Raw genomic sequence first — 21,287 nt, 5'->3', positions numbered from 1 at the left:
TGAAGGGGAACAGTTCAGAAGAATGGCCCAAACCAGTGAAGTAAGAGTTTGGGGGGCATTTAGGAATGTGAAGGCCCATTTTTGGCTGTTCTACTAAATGGAGGCAAGTGTTTTAGGCCGGCATTCTGTTTCTGAGGGCAAAAAAGGCTAAATGTCCCACAAAGCATAAAGAGTCCTGCACAATGAATCACTGTCCCAGCAAAATATGTCAGTAAGCGTCTATGTTGAAAGAAACAGTTTAGAACTGATCAATTTCAGGGTCTTTGACTGCGACTTATGCCAAAAATTCTAGTTTATTATTCTTCTTTGATTGTCTTTGTATAGGTGTGCATATTTTTCTCCTAAATTCCTACAAGAAACACATACAATCCTTTTATTGTTTGAACACACACACACACACAGTCTCTTACATGGAGCACGGATGGATAGCAGAGAACGCCAAGAAAAGGTACTGGTATTTCTCTTTGGCTTTCTTTTCCCAGCTGACTGGTAAGAAAATGAACATGCGTACCTTCTTTGACTAAGCTGTCAGTGAAGAGACTGGTGAGGATGGTGGCAGGCAGGGTGCCGCTGCCCAGCAGGATCCCCGATAGCATCGCCAACTTTGTCTGCTCTGTTTCGGAAAAGGCTTTAAGGAAGAGGAGAAGCTGCGGGTCAAACAAAAGAAACCATGTCTATAAAGCAAAGGACTAAAGTAGGAAAATAACAAACAATGCACATCCACGGCTAGGTGGCTCACAACTGACGGCTCACGGCTTGCACACTTACTCACTGGGGACACACACGTATGTCCCATTATAAACTAGGTGCTATAGAAAGGGACTTTATCAGGCCTTCATGGGAAGGAAAAGAGGCCTTTGGAGAACAGTGTAAACAGGTCACATAAATAACTTAAATTTGACTGTATACGACAAAGGGTAAACATTACCAAGTGTCTTCTGAATACACTGTTGCCTTTCATTTCTTTGTATGCACCCTTAGTGCTGCGCCCCCCACTACACCCCCACCCCATCATATATCTACCCATTTTCTTTGCATTATAACAAAACAGAAGTCCATAAGCTTTGACATCTAGCATATACTTTTTTGAGCCCACAGCATACTTTTTCAAAACAAGACTGGGTAAAAAAGGGTTTTCAAGGTTCTTGATGCCTCTTTTTAAAATGGTGAGCTTCAAACTAGGTATTTCTTAGATCATAGAGTTTTACCACCAACCCCGGTGATGAGGTAATGGAGGGTATAAGATAAAGAAAAGTTACGAGTGGAGAAAAGGCCACTGCTGTGGGTTGGAAAGAACAATTGTAATGAGAAGGTGATAATGCTGTCTGGGTCTTTCTGGGTCGCAGTGCTGCCAACATCATATCCCAGCAGTAGAGGAAGTGACAAAGCAGCAGCCCCAGAAAACTTGGAAGGGGACGCAAAGCAAAGGGGCTAAACCCCACCTGCCATTGTGAGTTCTAAGAGTATCCATGCCCTCCTTTTTCCTAACTCTCCTAGCCACCTAGTGTTTTGACCGTACTATATTTGTATTTCATGGCTACTTTGCTCTGTTTCAACAGACTTTAGGCATGTTACTGAGATTCCCCAGGGCCGAAAATCACGACTGCGGCTCTCCAGACTTATTCATTACCCTGTACCGATGAAAAAAAAAATCACTGGCATAAATACAGACTTATTAAGTGCTTTATGGCCAATGAAATTCTGTTAGCTCTGTGCAGTGAATAGGGCTATATTAATGTACCATCCCCAACAGTTACAGAATTATTATATTACAGAGAGGTTATGTGACTCTCCAAATATTTATATGATGAGTAAGTGGCAGAACTGGATAACTAGCCCATTTCACTCCCCATTTATGCCTTTTAAAGTCTCAATGATTTAAAAAGACTTTCTAAGCTCACTTTCTAAGCTCACAAGAAAAGAGGGAGTGAAAAAAATTGCTATCAATGGTTAAAGCTCCAGGGTGCGGCAGGAATGAGGTAAGAAAAAAACTGAAAAAAAAAACTAGATACTTTACATCAATCTGGCTTTTTCCACATTGTCAAAATAAGAAAGATACAAGTAAATAATGAAAAACAGCCAAGATAAAAATATCAGCACTATTTAAGAACATTAATATAGTCATATTCATCAAAAACTCAATTATATTAGCAAAATGATGCAAAAGTTAGCTTTTCTTAAAATTAATATCCATATTGTTCAACTATACAAATAAGTATTAAAATCAGACACTACATGTAAAAAATGGGTACTCTGAAAAACAAATAATTCTTGAAAGTATATTCATCAAATGAATCAAGTAGAAAGTTTTCAAGGTTCAAATGAACTAGGAGAAGAAAACCATGAGTGATATTATTGGGCAAAGTGGTAAGATGTTTATTTGAATGCTTTAATATCATTTTTTGGTCCTATCTATCCCTCTATTTTAATGACACACTTCTTATTTTCTAAGCATCTAGCCAAATAATGGACCACTTTAATCCATTCAAATGTTTTTCCATGGTAAAAAAAAAGTAATACATGCTAGTTGAATAAATCTAACATAGAATAATATAAAAATGTGAATAATCTCTTTAATCCTATTTCCTTAGAATAAACATTATTAACAGTTTGAGATGTGTCCTTTCAGATTCTTAAATGTACTTCTATATGCCTACATTTTATAAATAACTACATGTATACACATGTTTTTACTGACCTATACATTGATAACAGCTCAAACTCACTAAGTGGAGCAGAAAGTTTTCTGAACACTTTATGTGTATATGAGGAGAAGGCAATGGCACCCCACTCCAGTACTCTTGCCTGGAAAATCCCATGGATGGAGGAGCCTGGTAGGCTGCAGTCCATGGGGTCGCTAAGACTCGGACACGACTGAGCGACTTCACTTTCACTTTTCACTTTCATGCATTGGAGAAGGAAATGGGAACCCATTTCAGTGTTCTTGCCTGGAGAATCCCAGGGACGGGGGAGCCTGGTGGGCTGCCGTCTATGTGGTCACACAGAGTCGGACACGACTGAAGCGACTTAGCAGTAGCAGTAGCAATATGTATATATGACTATTTACGAAAGTCTTGATCCTCGCTTTCAACAAAGAAATCTGAGGCACAAAGAAATTAAGTAACTTGCTAAGGTTAAACTTCTGCCAAATGGTTGCTCTTTTACTTAACAATTTATCATAGACATTTCCTGTCATCAATTCATGTGGTTATGCCTCATTCTTTAACTGACTACATAGTATCCCACTGTAGAGATAGACCACGATTTAATGAACCTGTCTCCCACCATGAAAATTTATGTTATGTCTCAATACTGTGATGAACATCTGTATGCATATATAGTTGTATGTTTTCATGCTGAAGGATTTTTTTGTACGAAAGTAGAGCCATGCAGAATACAGATTTAAAAAAATGATTTTGCTGCTTAAATGTTTGCTATATATGGAACCATTTTGAACAAAGGGAAGCAAGAGTGGGTAAGCAACAAAGTAGATGTTGCAAAGTAACAAAGTTGATGGTTTCTTTATGCCCTTGGTTTATAATTTAGGCAGATATCTAAAATCAGAAATGATGGCAAAGCAGCATACAAATCTGTAACTGCCATATGTAAATAAAGAGGAGCTACAAACTAGAAAGGAACATACTGCAATTTCTGAAAAGAGGGCTTCTTTAATAAGGTGCTATTGCTTATTTGGCTATTTATTAGAGGTCAATTACTGTGCTAAGTACCTTACAGCTCATAGAAATTATCCCTACAACAACCATACATATTTTTATTGCAGTCCATATTTTTATTGCAGCTATTTTATAGATGAGAAAAACCAATGAGATTTACACCCAGATACTAATTCCAAAGGCATGCTTCTATCTCCTTTGCTAAATAGCATCTTCTAAAATTAAAGAATTTTAGTGATTAATAGCTGCTGTGCTATGCTCTTTCATAAGCTTTAACTAATTATATATTCTATAAAAATATTCCTTTGAACAAAGCATGCTGGCTTACATTAAACATGAAGGAAAAGTTCTAGGCTAATCGTGTATTTCTTTCTACAGCTATTAGCTAATGATCTGTCATACTCATTTCTTCACTCAACAAGCATTTATTAAAAGCTTAAAGAGGTCTGTGGTTCTCTGGACTACCACTATAAAAGCAAAATTTTCGTCCCTCTTCCTGTCATCATTTTAGCAAGCAGAGTATATTACATCTGAATTCTTACCTTTTTCATTTCATCCTCAAACGCTTTTTCCAAATATTTATATCTCCTGATAAGTTTGTTGAAGACCTAAGCATAACAGAAACCAGTCAATATTATGTAAACAATTTTAAAAGGCAAACTCACCTCAACTACATGGGTCTACACTAATAAAAACATGTAGTTAAACATTCTCCTACTGTGATATGAGAACCACAAACATTTCAAAAGAGTTATTATGACCTGCGGGATAAAACAGCATCAAAATGCACGTAGAAAAAAAAAAACAAATCCACTTGAGAATATAATAGGTGAGAAAACAAAAATGACTTTGATGAAAATAAAATGAATATAATTTTAAAACTGTGTGACACAGAGATGGAAAATATTAATAACTGAAACAAAGGGGATTACAGATATAATCACTGAGATACATGATGGGAGGAGATCAGAGTTTAGGGGAGATTATACTCCAGGTGAATACAAACATGATTTCAGCAGATGAGCAATAAAGACTACTGGCCCCCACAATCCCGTTAGAATTCTCAAGCAGGATTTCCAAGTGTGTCAGTGGAATCCTGGACTGATTTTTTTAAAGAAGAATGATGCTTGTTATGGAGGAGGAACATCTGTGTTCCTCCGAAATTCATACATTGAGGCCCTACCCCCAAAGTAACTCTAACCTCTGGGCTCTAATGCCTGATGATGTGAGGTAGAGCTAATGTAACAGTAATAGAAATAAAGTGCACAATAAATGTGATGCACTTGAATCATCTCCTTTCCTAATAGGCTGCTTGTCCTTTTTTTCTTGACTTACAGTTCTTTATTTAATCTGTATATAAATCCTTTATAGGCTTTATGTATTACAAGTATCTCCTTGCCTCTTTCTTTTGAACAGCTACCTGACAGTTTATTAATATGAATTACCAAGCTCTACTTAATCAGTAGCCTGTGGATTGACTTATGGATTTTCAGACCTATGGATTTTCATCCTTTGATGTTTTAGCATTGAAGGATAGTGCTAAACTACTCTCCCTAAAGCTGGGACCAACTTATATTCCAACAGAAATTATGATTCCTCATGTCTCTTATGGATGAAAGGTAAAAACGCTCTATCTTCCTGAAGTTTAATGATCACTGTCTTATTACGAGTGCAGTTAAGTATCTCTCCATATGTTTAAAAGCTACTGAACATTTCTATTAAAAAAGTGACCTGAAGAATTTCTGAATCTTAACTTTTCTTAAATCTTATTTTAAGGTTTCCCTTTCAGCACAACAATCTCTCAGGGGCAGACCCTACCTGAGCATAGCTTCGGATGGTTTCATGATCTTCATTTGCTGAAAACACACAGTGGTTGGTCATCTTGGTCTTATCACCATCATCTATGCGTGTTCCTCCAGGGGCTAGTAAGAGAACGGTTAATGACCATTAGGACAGCACTGAAATCAGAAGAGCATGTGTACAAGAGATCAATTCTTGCACATCTAGGAAAACAGTAAAAGTAGGTGTCACATAAACTTTCATAGAATGATGTACATGTGTGGATACAGAGTTTTTTAGAAGATTATCACCTTAATAAAATTGTGTTCAAGTGGTTATGTTTATTACAAAGGGCTAATTAAATCTTAGGAATAAATTAATTGCATCAAAATAGACTCTTGAAGGAGTTGACTTTTCCAAAAACTAATTTACTTGATAATGCAAAATGGCTATTCAAATGTGTATTCCTACCATAGGGTATGGGACTGTTGATCTACATACTTGACTTCACTGGACCCTAAAGTCTGGTTCTTGCCAAAGTATATCCTTAACCACGATAGCTAAACAAATAACATTTACTCAGTGAATTTAATTCGATTATTCTCAATGTAGTTCCTGATGTTTCTCGCATCAGAACATGGTTCACTTTCCAGGTTTGTTACTAATATTTTGCTGGACTCCAGTTCACCAACACTAGTACTATCCAGACCTGGATTTTATAGTAGATCTTGATGGTTTCCACTTCAGTAGGTATCAAGAATGTTTCCTCCTCACTAACCCAGTTATCCACACAGTGTTGATCAGTATACACTCTGACCCCTTATCATTTATATTTGATCACCCAGCAGTTGCATTGGCTAGGAAAGAGTGTATTTTATTGTTGCTCATCTTTGCCCCCATACCCTATATAGTATCATGGAAGAAATGGACAAATAAATGGATTAGAACAAAAGAACGCCTTTTTTCTACCACTCAACTTTCCTCATTCAAAGGGCTTCCCAGGTGGCACAACGGTAAAGAACCCACCTGCCAATGCAGGAGATGCAAGTTCAATCCCTGGGTTGAGAAGATCCCCTGGAGAAGGAAATTGCAACCCACTCCAGTATTCCTGCTTGGGAACTCCCATGGACAGACAGAGGAGCCTGGCAAGCTACAGTCCATGAGGCTGCAAAAAGTCAGACACTCATACACACATGCTCAAAGGCTCCTCCTATAAGTTTCAATGGTGGCCATTACAAACACTGGTTGATTAGAAGACCAGAGTCAGAACACTAGGTAGTTTTGTTTTCTGATTTTACTTCATCAGAATTAGGGTGGAAATTTGAGCAAGTCAAATTAGGTTAATAACTACTACACACTCAAATATTTGTTGAGTAGATATTTGTACAGGCCATATTTTAGTGTTTTGATTTGAGTCATATTTCATACCTTTGGATGAGATGAGCCACAAATAGCCAATTGTTTCTTACAGTTTTATAAGTAAATTTGTTGTTAGAAAAGTCAGCTCCTTCAGGAGTCTGTTCTCATGCAATTAATTTATGCACAATTCAATTAGCCCTTTATAATGAATACAACCACCTGGAACAAATTTGTTTTGGGGGGAGGAGAACAAAATTTTATTAAGAGGATAATCTTCTAAAACCTCTGGACTAATGATTCCTATCTGATAGAGGTTATATAACTGAAAAGTCTGATTTGGAAACTACAGTCTTTAAAGAGGTAAAAATTAAAACCTGCATTCTCTTACAAAACAAAATATTTGTTACACATTAATAATATGTGTACATAATAATAATAACACACCTCGCTTTTTTTCCCCCAATAGTGGGACCAAGTATTAATTGCCATTTCTAAAAATTTTGTGAAATTTTCTGTTTTTCTCGAAATAGAAGAAAAGGGAGGTGTTTCTTGTATCTCCTCTTCAAAGTATACAATTGAAAAGCCAAGATAACTATTGTCTCAAGAATAGCAGTGGAAGCTAAATATTTTTGTGAATGTGAAGAAAACTCTTACATACTAAATTAGCAAACAAAATGTTTATATAAAAATAATGTGGCTAACATTTTTCATTACATCATAGGTCTGGCCTCGGTAGATATCTGGGGTTATACTAACTGTGTTCATACACTGTACCAAACGTTTTGTCCTATGCTCTCTTGGATATATGAATGTGGCGTGAAAACATGAATTCTTTTTTTCAAACATATGTGGTTTATTAGGAAAAAAGCCTAACAGTGGAAAGACTGACAAAGAGTGCTCAATGTGTGTGTCTGTAAAATGAAGGTGGTGGTGAAGGAATCTCCCCTTGAGCTCTAAGTTCTATGAGTAAGAGAGAGGCAAGATGCTGCAGACCTTGTGATCCTGGTATGGGCTGCAGGTATAAATTTGCTGATCGTCATTATGGAGACAGTAAATGAAGTCTTGAGACAATCAATGCAAAGCATATAACTTTGAACATATGTGAGGTGGCAAATATGGAAACCTTGAGCCATATGAGAAGTGGCACTAAGAGAGGGAGTAGGGAGTCTAAATGGTCTATGAAAGGAAAGAAAGGGAAACACTTCAAGGGTGATCAAAGGGTCAACAGTGCTGCCAGGAAGGTACTAAGAGCTGAAAAGCGTGCCCCAGATTGACGGGTGAAGTCATTTGTGACTTTGGCAAGAACCAAAACTGACCGAAGATTTTCCCTGCACACAATTTACCAGTGTATCAGTAAAAGTCTATAATAGGTAAGGAAATTGAAAAAGGCCAATAATCACAACAGGAAAGGTTCAATCTCACTCTTAATATGGTTTTCATTCTTTTCAGAATCATTTGAGGTAACACTTATTATAGTAAGAAAGACAATAACATGCTGCAGAGTAAATACAAAACAGCAGAGAAAGTTATTGTGTTTGTATAATATCATCCCATCCTCAAAAGTTTATGCACTTAGGTAAAGAAGATTTGTAGAAAAGAATTAACCAAATATTAACAATAGTTATCTCTGGGTATTGGCATTTGAGCACACTTCAGCTCAGTTCAGTTGCTTAGTTGTGTCCAACTCTTCGTGACCCCATGAACCACAGCACGCCAGGCCTCCCTGTCCATTGCCTACTCTCAGAGTTTACCCAAACTCATGTTCATTGAGTTGGTGATGCCATCCAACCATCTCATCCTCTATTGTCCCCTTCTCCTCCTGCTCTCAATCTTTCCCAGCATCAGGGTCTTTTCAAAGGAGTCAATTCTTCGCATCAGGTGGCCAAAGTACTGGAGTTTCAGCTTCAACATCAGTCCTTCCAATGAACACCCTGGACTGATCTCCTTTAGGATGGACTGGTTGGATCTCCTTGCAGTCCAAGGGACTCTCAAGAGTCTTCTCCAACACCACAGTTCAAAAGCATCAATTCTTCTGTGCTCAGCTTTCTTTAGAGTCTAACTCTCATATCCATACATGACTACTGGAAAAACCATAGCCTTGACTAGATGGACCTTTGTTGACAAAGTAATGTCTCTGCTTTTTAATATACTATCTAGGTTGGTCATAACTTTCCTCCCAAGGAGTAAGCCTCTTTTAATTTCATGGCTAAAATCACCATCTGCAGTGATTATACTTGTTTTAAAACATCTACTTTCTGCTTCATTGACTACATTAAAACCTTTGATAGTGTAGATCACAAAAAACTGTGGAAAATTCTTAGAAAGAGATGGGAATATCAGACCACCTTACCTGTCTCCTGAGAAACCTGTATATAGTCCAAGAAGCAACAGTTAGAACTGGACATGGAACTGCAGACTATTTCCAAATTGGGAAAGGAGTACATCAAGGCTGTACATTGTCACCCTGCTTATTTAACTTACATACAGAGTACATCATGCAAAATGCTGGACTGGATGAAGCATAAGCTGGTATCAAGATTACTGGGAAAAATATGAACAACCTCAGATATACACATGATACCACTCTAATGGCAGAAAGTGAAGAGGAACTAAAGAGTGTCTTGATGAGAGTGAAAGAGGAAAGTGAAAAAGCTGGCTTGAAACTCAACATTCAAAAAACTAAGACCATGACATCAGGTCCCATCACTTCATCATTTCATGGTAAACAGATGGGGAAAAACGAGCAGATTTTATTTTCTTGGGCTCCAAAATTATTGCTAACGGTGAATGTAGCCATGAAATGAAAAGACACTTGCTCCTTGGAAGGAAAGCTATGACAAACCTTTGTCGGCAAAGTGATGCCTCTGCTTTTTAATGACAAACCTAGACAGTGTATTAAGAAGCAGAGGTGTCACTTTGCCGACAAAGGTCCATCTAGTCAAAGCCATGGTTTTTCCACTAGTCATGTATGGATGTGAGAACTGGAACACAAAGGAGGCTGAGCACTGAAGAACTGATGCTTTCGAACTGTGGGGCTAGAGCAGGCTCTTGAGAATCCCTTGGACTCCAAGGAGATCAAACCAGTCAATCCTAAAGGAAATTAATCCTGAATATTCACTGGAAGGGCTGATTCTGAAGCTGAAGCTTCAAAACTTTGGCCACCTGATGCGAAGAACTGACTCATTTGAAAAGACCCTGATGTTGGCAAAGATTGAAGGCAGAAGGAGAAGGATACAACAGAGGATAAGATGGTTGGATGGCATCACCAAATCAATGGACATGAGTTTCAGCAAACTCTGGGAGATAATAAAGGACAGGAAGCCTGGTGTAGTATAGTCCATGGGGTCACAAAAAGTAGGATATGACTTAGTGACTGAACAACAACAGCAATTTCTGAGTATTGGGATTTGAGCACACTACAAGGTGCTTTTATACATGGACTTGAATTACCTATAACGATAATGAGATTTTCATAAACAGTAGCAATAAAAATAAACTTGGCACATAGTGAAAGCCAGCAGCTCAAATCAAAAGGGAGTCTGGAAGTGAATGGGGCCATGGACCAGCACAGATAGATATAAGAGCTCAGAGTGAAGAATTAAAGGGTAGCTCTACCTAGATAGGCTTCCCTGGTGGGTCAGATGGTAAAGAATTCACCTGCAAGGCAGAAGACCTGGGTTCAGTCCCTGGGTGGGAAGATCCCCTGAAGGAGGGCATGGTAACCTACTCCAGGATTCTCGCCTGGAGAATCCCCATGGACAGAGGAGGCTGGCAGGCTACAGCCCATGGGGTCGCAAAGAGTCGCACACAACTGAGTGACTAAGCACAGCACAGCACTATCTAGAAAGGTTGTATATACCCTGTCTTAAAGTAGGTTGGCCTAAGCAACATTTCTCAGTGAAAGGCACTTACACCATGCTGTGCAGGGCAATTTTTGATTGTACAGAATGTTCCTTGCACAGCAGAGTAGGTGGCATACCCGGCCTCCACTCCCATGTCTTTGTGACAACCAAAACACTTGCATATGTTTGCATTTGTCCTTCAGGTGGTTGAAAACCACTGACCTGGGGATCTGACCACTTGCAGTGATTTACGATTACCATAGGAAGTAGTTACCAAAACCAAGCTCTAAGAACAACTATGAGAGGAAAAATGAGTGGTCGTGATACCTAATAAACATTTAGATGAACACACCAGGACACTTAAATAGTATTCTGAAACCTTTTCCCCTGATGCCCCTGCTCTGTAAGACACAGATTTTATTTTGCTTTTTACCTATTTTTAATAATTTCCAAACTTCTATCTTTAATCCTTTTAGTTACACACTCACAATTGCGAGGATTTTTTAAAAACTAAATACAAACTATATTTCTTAGGCATTTTATTATTGATTGATGAAATGATATTTAATGAAACACTGGAACTTCTTTTTAAACTTGTTGACAAAGTTAAATCTCACTGCTCATTGTACCAAAAAAAAGGGTAGATGGGACTAAAAAGAAAGGTGCTATGGCAATTGGGATTTAACTTGCAGGCAGATTCTTTATTGTCTGAGCCACTAGATAAGCCCCTTAAATATACTGGAATGATCTAGATAAGTGGTCTCCAACCTCTCTGACACCAGGAACTGGGTTCATGAAAGACAACTTTCCCACGGACTAGGGGTTGAGGACCCCTGATCTAGACGATCCCTGAAATATAATGCAGAAATTACCCCTCCTAAATCCACTCCAGAAACATTCAAAGATTAGGGACACATAGAAAAGTTGGCTTTTAGCTACAGCCAAGTGGCCAACCGTGTTGTCTGTCAACAAAAGTTCTCAGTGCTATGCCTCTCTTAACCAACAAACATTTCACAGCCACATCAACACCATTCCAAATCATAATCTAGGTAAAAGTTTTACAGACTCCCATTTGTATTTTTTTTTAAATCAACTATCATGCATGTAAAGCTTATAAAGATTCTGTCTCATAAGAAAATATTTCAATAGAATTGAAAGTACATAATACTATAAGATGCTCTAGTATATGGCTTACCAAGCATACTGCCAGCCACCAGGATATCGAAGAGTGTGTCTGCATAGCGACGATAATCTAATCTTGAGCCTGTAGAGTCCAGAAACTTGGCTACAGCTTCAAGGTCATCACCAGCTTCATTAAGCCCCTGGACAAGTGTATCCCTGAAGACTGTGGGTTCGAATTTCTCTTTTTCATCTAAAATAATAGATAATACAATGGTTCTTTTACTTATACATCATATTGCCAAATGCAACCATACATTTCCTTTGCTCACTGGTTTTTATTTGATAGCATGATTATTTAAAAGTTGAAAGACAATTAAGATTTTGCACTAATTTTTCATGTTAAAGCCCTTGTTTAAATATTCATTTAAGCAACTGATTTCCGCTAAATGGGGCCACACTTTAACACATTAAAAAGCTTTTGATCAATCATTTGTATCACTCATAGGGTAGGCCAATGTAACTATTAACTCTAACTCTCTAATAAAAAATAAAGTATAACAATCAAAAGTTGTTTTTTTTTTAATTTTTTTTTTTTTTTAAACAATCAAAAGTTTAAAAAATTTGTTCTATCCAGGATAGAAAAAGAAAATGACTCTGGGAGAATCACCTAAGAATAAGGGAGAATATAAAAACAAACAAAATAAAGACTGGGAGAGAGGAAATAAAGAGGGGTACCTCTTTAAAAATTTTTTTAATTGAGATACAATTGATATATGATATTAGTTTAATGATTTGGTATCTGTACATATTGCAAAATGATCACCATTAAGTCTAGTTAACATTCATCACCATATATAGTCATATATTCTGTCTTATAATGAGAACTTTCAAGATCTTATTTCAAGTATGCAATACAGTATTATTAACTGTAGTTAACCAGGCTGTACATTACATTCTCATTACTTACTCTACAGTTGGAAGCTTGTTCTTTCTGAATACTACCTTCACCCATTGGCCCGCCTCTTCATACCCTCTCCTGCAACCATCAATCTGTTATCTATGAGCTTTTTTGTTGTTTTTATTGTTAAGATTTCACATATAGAGATCATATAGAATTTGTCTTTCTTATTTCACTTAACATAATTCCTCCTAGATCCATCCATGTTGTCACAAACAACAGGGTTTCTTTCTCTTTATTGCTGAGTAGTGAAAACTTAGGTTGTCTCTATATCTTAGCTATTATAAATAATGCTTCAGTGAACACTGGGGTGAATGTATCTTTTTGAGCTAGTGTTTTCATTTTCTTTAGATAAATACCCAGAAGTGTAGTTGCTGGGTCATATGTAGTTCTATTTTTAATTTTTTAAAGGAACCTCCATACTGTTTTTTAGAGTGGCTGCACAAATTTACACCAAGGGTGTTCAAAGGTTCTCCTTTAACCACATCCTCACCAACACCTGTTACTTCCTGGAAGGATATATATATTTTTAACAAGATAAGTTATTCCAGAATATTTAAATATTTAATAAATATCTGAGCTATATGTTTATAAATCCAGCTTCAGAAAATAAGTTGTCAACCTTCCTGGTTGCATGACCCCTTGACAACCTTCAAAAGTACTAAAGATTCCAAAGAACTCTTGTGTTTATGGATTATTACATCCATGGAAACTTATTTTATAGAAATAAAATTAAAAATATTTATAACATGAAAGATATTAGTGAGAAGAGAGGCACTGTTTTACACTTTTCTTTAAAAGTCTGGAGTAAAGGCAGATAGACAAATTCTCAAATGTACTGCGTGCAATTTGTTGCAATATCACACATCCTGAAACCACTGTTAAAACTCCTGAGAGAACGTGTGAAAGGGGAAAATATTATCTTGGTATTTTATTATGAAAATAGTTTCAATTTTGTAGATGCCCTGAAGTATTTCAAAGGATTTAAGGATACAAATACTATGTAACTTTCTCTCCTCAGCACACTCTAGAGAGACTTCTTTGTGGAAGGTCACTTTGGAGCAAAATCTTGAACAAAGTAAGGATCACTTGAAAAAAAGTGAAGGTAACAAACTAGATGTCAGATGAGGAGTTAAAAAAAATGACTAGATAAGACAAAGGACCTAACATTCAATTCATAGAATTTCACCTTTTCCCCCTTACAAAGATTGAGTCGGCATATGGGGAAAAGGGGCAAAGGATGACATCCTCCCAAAATATTCTGTCGTAAATGTCTTTAGAGAAGTAGATATTGCAACTGTTTTGGTTTTTTTTTTTTTAAAGGAAGAAAGAGGAGGAGAAGAGAATGCTATGGAAAAAAGATACATTTCATGAATAAAAAATAGTTCGTGGAAATGAAAAATAGGATAGAAAAACTTAAGAACTCAATTGAGTTAAAAGAGAAAGCTGAGAGTATCTCTTAGAAACTGACAGAAAAGTCAAAGACCTACATAATAGAAGCATAAAGATAAGAAAAAGAGCAGACTAGTCAAATGTCCAAACAAGTGAATAAAAAGATAATTTTCTTAAAAAGGGAAGGATTTAAAACTTTCAAGAAATTTCAGTTTTAAAGGAGATGTGAGTTTCCCAATGAAAAGACTACCTGTGGACACAGCACAAGGACTGAAAGTGGATCCACAAGGAGCATTGGTTACTGTGAAACTTCAGAATAAAGCAACTCTGAAGTTTTAAGGGCAAAAAACCAAATCACATACAAGGTATCAAGAAACAGAACAACCTTGAACTGCCCAACAGAAATACCAGAAGCCAGAAGATATTCCTTCAAAATTCCAGGGAAAAACAATTTTCAACCCAGAATTCCAGTGTTTGGTCACACTATTAATTAAACATAGTTCAGTGGAGTTCAGTTGCTTAGGCAAGTCTGACTCTTTGCGACCCCAGGGACTGCAGCATGCCAGGCTTCCCTATCCATCACCAACTCCTGGAGCTTGCTCAAACTCATGCCCATAGAGTTGGTGATGCCATCCAACTATCTCATCCTCTGTCGTCCCCTTCTCTTCCTGCCTTCAGTCTTTCCCAGCATCAGGGTCTTTTCCAATGAGTCAGTTCTTCGCATCAGGTGGCCAAAGTACTGGAGCTTCAGCTTCAGCATCAGTCCTTCCAATGAATATTCAGGACTGATTTCATTTAGGATTGACTACTTTGATCTCCTTGCAGTTCAAGGGACTCTCAAGACTCTTCTTCAACACCACAGTTCAAAAGCATCCATTCTTTGGTGCTCAGCTTTCTTTATAGTCCAACTCTCACATCCATACATGAACTACTGAAAAAACCATAGCTTTGACTAGACGGACCTTTGTTGGAAAGTAATGTCTCTGCTTTTTAATATGCTGTCTAGGTTGGTCATAACTTTTCTTCCAAGAAGCAAGGGTCTTTTAATTTCATGGCTGTAGTCACCATCTGCAATGATTTTGGAGCCCAAGAAAATAAGGTCTGTCACAGTTTCCATTGTTTTTCCATCTATTGGCCATGAAGTGATGGGAACAGATGCCATGATCTTCGCTTTTTGAACGTTGACTTTAAGCTAGATTTTTCACTTTCTTCTTTCACTTTCATCAAAAGGCTCTTTTAGCTCCTCTTGCTTTCTGCCATTAGAGTGGTGTCATCTGCATATCTGAGGTTATTGTTATTTCTCCCACCAATTTTGATCCCAGCTTGTGCTTCATCCAGGCTGGCATTTTGCATGATGCACTCTGCATATAAGTTAAATAAGCAGGGTGACAATATACAGCCTTGACGTACTCCTTTCCCAATTTGGAACCAGTCTGTTGTTCCCTGTTGCTTTCTGACCTGCATACAGATTTCTTAGGAGGCAGGTCAGGTGGTCTGGTATTCCCATCTTTTGAAGAATTTTCCACAGTTTGTTGTGATCTACACAGTCAAAGGCTTTGGCATAGTCAATTAAGCAGAAATAGATGTTTTTCTGGAATTCTCTTGCTTTTTCTATGATCCAGCAGATACTGGCCATTTGATTTCTGGTTTCTCTGCCTTTTCTAAATCCAGTTGAACATCTGGAAGTTCTCAGTTCAAGTACTGTTGAAGCCTCACTTGGAGAATTTTGAGCATTACTTTGCTAGTGTGTGAGATGAGTGCAATTGTGTGGTAGTTTGAACATTCTCTGGCATTGTCTTTCTTTGGGATTGGAATGAAAACTGACCTTTTCCAGTCCTGTGGCCACTGCTGAGTTTTCCAAATTTGCTGGCATATTGAGGGCAGTATGTTAACAGCATCATCTTCTAGGATTTGAAATAGCTCAGCTGAAATTCCATCATCTCCACTAGCTTTGTTCCTAGTGTTGCTTCCTAAGGCCCATTTGACTTCATACTCCAGGATGTCTGGCTCTAGGTGAGAAATCACACCATTGTGGTTATCTGGATCATTAAAATCTTTTTTGTATAGTTCTTCTGTGTATTCTTGTCACCTTTTCTTGATATTTGCTGCTTCTTTTAGGTCCATACCATTTCTGTCCTTTATTGTCCCCATTGCTACATAAGAGCAGATTAAACATATATTAAAACATTCAAGGCCTCAAAAATTATGTTTCTCATTCACTCTTTTTAAAAAGCAATTGAAACAGACACTCCACCAAAATAGGAGAGTAACTCATGATTTCACGATCTTATTAAGTTATGAGATCCCAGGAAAAAGAGAAAAAAAATCTAAGAGACAGACAACAGTACCTTTCAGGATAGTAGGAAAAGGGACATTTCAAGCTGTACTGTTAACAGCTGGACAACTGGCCTAAAGAACAAACTAAATGGAAGAGTGTTTTCCAATACAAGCATACAGTATGAAGTGATACATAGTTAGAATTCCTTCAATAAAATGTCATTGTTAGAATTCCAAAAGTGCTTATATGAAGAGATTTACATAACAAAGGAGAGTGTGGTGCTGCCTAGTTTTAAGGTACAGAAAACTAAAATCATTGACTATAAACTCATTTAATCCAAAGTGAAAATGGTGTTCAGAAACATAAATAATAGTTTAGCTCTGAAGACCATGTACTAGGTCACAATGATATAACCCCTAATTAGGAGTCTAGCTAAAACTGATAAAATGAAAGAACACAGACCAAGAAGAGGATTTTGCAGGTGGGTGGGGGGCATGAAAGAGAGGAATCCTCATCTCCCACAGCAGGAAGTGCATCCATAATATACCTCTCCAACAGAAACATCAAGAAACAGCCAAGTAGAAGTGTTATGTGGTCATAGGAATGCGAATGCGAAAAGAAGCAGTTAAAGGTTAGAAAGAATACTGCTGGAAAACAGACTTGCTGCTGTTGCAACATGTTTTGCAGAATGGTTTGACTATTTAAGCCATGTATGTGTGGACTATTCAAACCATGTACGTGCATGACTTAGATACAATTAAAAACTACATTTTAAACCAGACAGCAGCTATCTGGTTTGTACAGACTGCCTACCTATGGTGTAACAGAAAGGATGTGTTGTAAGAGGTTAATACCACAACCTCAGAAGTAGAGAAGAATGGCATTCCCAGTACCAGTCACAGTCACGCAGCGTAAGATTCCATGAAGACAGAAGTAAATTAACTTGAACACTATTTGTCATGAACAAGAGATAAAAGTCCCTTTGATTCCATAAGCAAAACATAATGCAGGCAAGAACATGCAAATGTTGACTGCGGGGGAAAACATAATTAGGGTCTTGTTGTGAAGTGGGGGAGGGAGAGAATGGGCACCCTACAAGAACAGATCATGGGTGTGGGAGGGGCAGGCAACTGTGACCAGAAGGATGAACTCACTGGCAAGTATCATCCCCCTGCTGGGCGCCCAGCTAAAGGGTAATTCTCCTCCCACCTTGGGAAAAAGTTCTGTTTCCTTTAAGGCAAAAAAACGAGAAGTAAAAAAGGACCACAGGTTGCTTACTAAGTATTAGTCACTCAGTTGTGTCCAGTTCTTTGTGACCCCATGGACTGTAGCCAGCCGGGCTCTTCTGTCCATGGAGTTTTCCAGGCAAGAATACTGGAGTGGGTTGCCATTTCCTTCTTGGGTCTCCTGCATTACAGGCTGATACTTCACCATCTGAGCCAATAGGGAAGCCTATTAAGCTTATTGAAACTTGTGAACAGCTCCCAAAATCAACTGAGGACACCCACATAATGGCACCCCATTACTAGGATGTTGACTCAGGTGGCAGCACAGACTTTTTTGATGGTTTGAAATTATAAATTTGAAGCCTTGGAAAATATAAGTTGGTCAAGAAGGTACAATCCAGACCAAGCTACAAATACAGACAGCTTTGTTTTGAATCTAACAGACAACTTAAAAACTTTTGCTTGTGAAAAGGCCTTCACCCTCCAGTTATACTTTTTCAAAAGACTTGCTGAGGGAGAGAAACGCAGTATATTACAGCCAGAGATATTTCAACAGTGAGTAATAATGCAGTAGGTCAAAATGCTCATGTATAGCTTGGGAATCTTAAAAAGTCATGACGGCCTGGGAGGATTAATAATTCTCTTGCAGGATGAAGAGCAGAACTCCTACGTGCTAAGTGTTCATCTGCAGGAATTTAAAATTCTTGTACAGGAAAGTGGCAAGAACGTTAATGGAAGTTTGGGGAAACAAGACAATACTTTTACCCAAAGGTTCTTTTTCACCTTAACCAACCAACAGTAAATATGATATGTATTTCATTTGAGGACAGTGGAGCAGAAATATCAACAAAATTCTAACAAAATTATGACATTGCTCCCTTGAGTTTCCATTTGGCAGGTCAAAGCTCCCCTGAGGTGGGAACGTTTAGGGTCTGATGTTCATACTGTTTTGGTGAATTACAAGTGTGACACTGAGGAGTTAGTCATAATCACCCTTCTATGGCACAGAGAGAAGCAGGTCTTTTTCTGACGTGTCTATAAGTTATCTAAATACTATTGCTTTCTCAAAGAACTACCGTAACTGGGAAGATATCCCAACATAGTGACAAAAATAACATAAGCTACATCTTTTTCTGCAGGTCACTGAGGTAGAGTAAAAGAATGCGAAGTATCATGGATTTTCTAACCATACACACAGATTGACTTCCAATATATATTACCTTAAATGATTCACTTCATTAGTTCCTAACACCATTTATTACAAATCTTAAGAGTTATTTAAAACCGCCAACTCAGATCTAAAGCCTCAGAGAGAAACCTGAGTACGTGGTCATTCTGGATGCCTGATGTTTGGTCATTTTTTCTTGCTCCTATTTTCACTAATTTTAATTGTATTTTTCTACAAAATTTAGAGGGGGACCACTTGAATTATTAAACATTTCATCTCACTCATTTCATCTAAGCATAACAATGGCTCAGGCGAGAAGTGTTCATCCTTCTCGGATTCCCAAAAGTCACAGTAGAAAACATAATTTCTTTGGAGAAAATTTTATAAGTAAGATGTGCATATTTCATAAAGGATAAGTTCTATATGATGTGCCCTATTATAATGTTTGGGCTTCCCAGGTCATGCTAATGTTAAAGAACCCATTTGCCTATGCAGGAGACATAAGACATGGGTTTGATCCCTGGGTTTGGGAAGATCCCCTGGAGGAGGGCATGGCAACCCACTCCAATATTCTCGCCTAGAGAACCCCCAAGGACAGAGGAGCCTGGCGGGCTACAGACCATGGAGTCACAAAGAGTCAGACACGACTGAAGCAACTTAGCATGCACACACCATAATATTTCATTTTGATGTTAAGAAGAAGAAGAAAAAAGAACAAAACATTTTTAGACTAACTTGGCAGGGAAGAGCATTAGCTGTGCTAGGGAATAGTTACAAACTGAAGACAGAGCTTCAGAAGACAGCCTATTAAAATGACCTTGAAATATCCTCTGCAGATTTATTTTCTCAGCTCTATGAAATTGCCAACCATTTATCTGAAGTCAGCCCCATCATAATAGCAAAAGAAAAGCCAAAGCACGATGAATTGTCAGGAGGCAGTTCACTGTTATGAAAAGCAGAAAATGAGGCTGACTCCATTTTTTACCCCAGTCAGCAGTTTGCACAAAATGGCTCAAATGGAGCTTTAAATCCCCAACAGACCTGAGTTATATAAATCTAGATCAACTGGCAAATTATAGATAACATATTTCTGGGTGGCTCTGTGTGCGTACTCCTGAAGCAATGAGACGCAGGCACAATCTTGCCCATCAGATGAATCAGAGGCAAACCAGTTCAGTTTAGAGGCAACCTTTCCGTTTCAGAACTGACCGACTGTAAGGGCCAGTTTACTCGTTGACTCATGTCTGCTCTTGTGCAATCCATCCTGAGGCCCTCTCCTGGCGTCGGAGCTCAGCTACCGTGGATCAGCGTCACGTTAAGAAAGCTGCCTGAGCTGAAGATCCAGGTCTAGATTAACACGTTCCCTCAGCGGGCAGGTGGTGGCAAACCTTTCTTCACCTCACAGTGGGGCATACGTTAAATATTATCACATTACCAGGAGCAAGAATACCTTAACTGTGACTAGATTTCTGATTAAGTCCTTTGGAAATCAACGACGTCATTTATTTATTTATTTTTTCCCCAAGACCGCTTTACACAATGAGACAAAGAATGCATGCTGGTTTCGGCACCTTGGATGGCTATCTGCTTCCAGATTTCAATCCTTATTGTGTAAGTGGGGACACAGCTTCTAAAAGGACTAAACACAGGCGGTGGTTCAGGCTATACTTGTACTTCGTTTACGGGGATGAGTCAAGGATGCAAAAAATAAAAACATAAAAGCATATAAGACAGAAATACTGTACAAAATAACTACCTTTTTGATTTTTAAAACTTTTTTTTCATTTTTTAGAGGGAATGTGAAGTTTTTTGGCAGGCAGCATTTATAGTTAAATTTAGCCTTACTGCTACTGAGTGATTCTTATAAATCTCTTCTTATTCAATTGACCCATTGTATTGAGAAATCTTTTCTTTCTACATGACCACACTTGGCTGCTTCTTAGACAGACAGCACTACAAGAGACCCTCAGCTACAGACACTGGTGGGGAATGCCAAAGGCATCTGACACAGGTTAACAATTCAATAATTTAGTGCTAGACGACCATTACATAGCTTCTGTTTCATAATCAGCAATGAGGCCTTCACAAAGATACTCAATCATCCTTTATCTTTACACATGATACTTCCTTAAATATTTTTCAGTCACTCTCCTCAGTGTTAGTCATGCCATATTTCATACTTTAAAAAGTTTTCCAATCAAGTTTTAGCTCAACTATTCTTAAATCCAAGAGGATTTCTGTATAATTATGCAAAACTGGTTAAATATTTAGAATACTTAAAAATTCTTTATACAGAGAAATAAATGGTAAGATGAACATGAAAGGAGTCACTCACACACAGATGTTTTAACAGCCATCATCAAACTGGCTTTATCACTACTTTTCCCACAATAAAAGACACTTGAAAATATCATGAATTTTAAAGTTTTAAAGATATTTAGGTAAATTTCATTCGACTTTCTAAAATTCTGAAATGGTTACAGCTCTTT

The 21,287-nt window shown here is 37.8% G+C and overlaps 1 protein-coding gene across 5 annotated transcripts in view; it reads right to left on the bottom strand.

The window, feature by feature from the left end:
- BZW2 (basic leucine zipper and W2 domains 2) overlaps nt 1-21,287 on the bottom strand; it is a 61,980-nt gene that overhangs the window by 22,486 nt on the left and 18,207 nt on the right. For all 5 annotated transcript variants that reach the window (XR_008717654.1, XM_055589911.1, XM_055589910.1 and 2 more), the window contains exons 3-6: nt 11,850-12,026; nt 5,493-5,596; nt 4,217-4,282; nt 512-647 (exon numbers count right to left, since the gene is read on the bottom strand). Coding sequence is in view for 4 of the 5 variants with exons in the window: in XM_055589911.1 (XP_055445886.1) it covers nt 512-647; nt 4,217-4,282; nt 5,493-5,596; nt 11,850-12,026 (483 nt within the window). In the remaining variant the exon portion in view is untranslated. The remainder of the gene's footprint in view (nt 1-511; nt 648-4,216; nt 4,283-5,492; nt 5,597-11,849; nt 12,027-21,287) is intronic.

Source organism: Bubalus kerabau, chromosome 8 (genome assembly GCF_029407905.1).
Source record: "Bubalus kerabau isolate K-KA32 ecotype Philippines breed swamp buffalo chromosome 8, PCC_UOA_SB_1v2, whole genome shotgun sequence".
NCBI classification, from domain to species: Eukaryota; Metazoa; Chordata; class Mammalia; order Artiodactyla; family Bovidae; genus Bubalus; species Bubalus kerabau.
The sequence above is the reverse complement of the archived record's forward strand: the minus strand, read 5'-3'. Positions and strand labels throughout refer to the sequence as shown.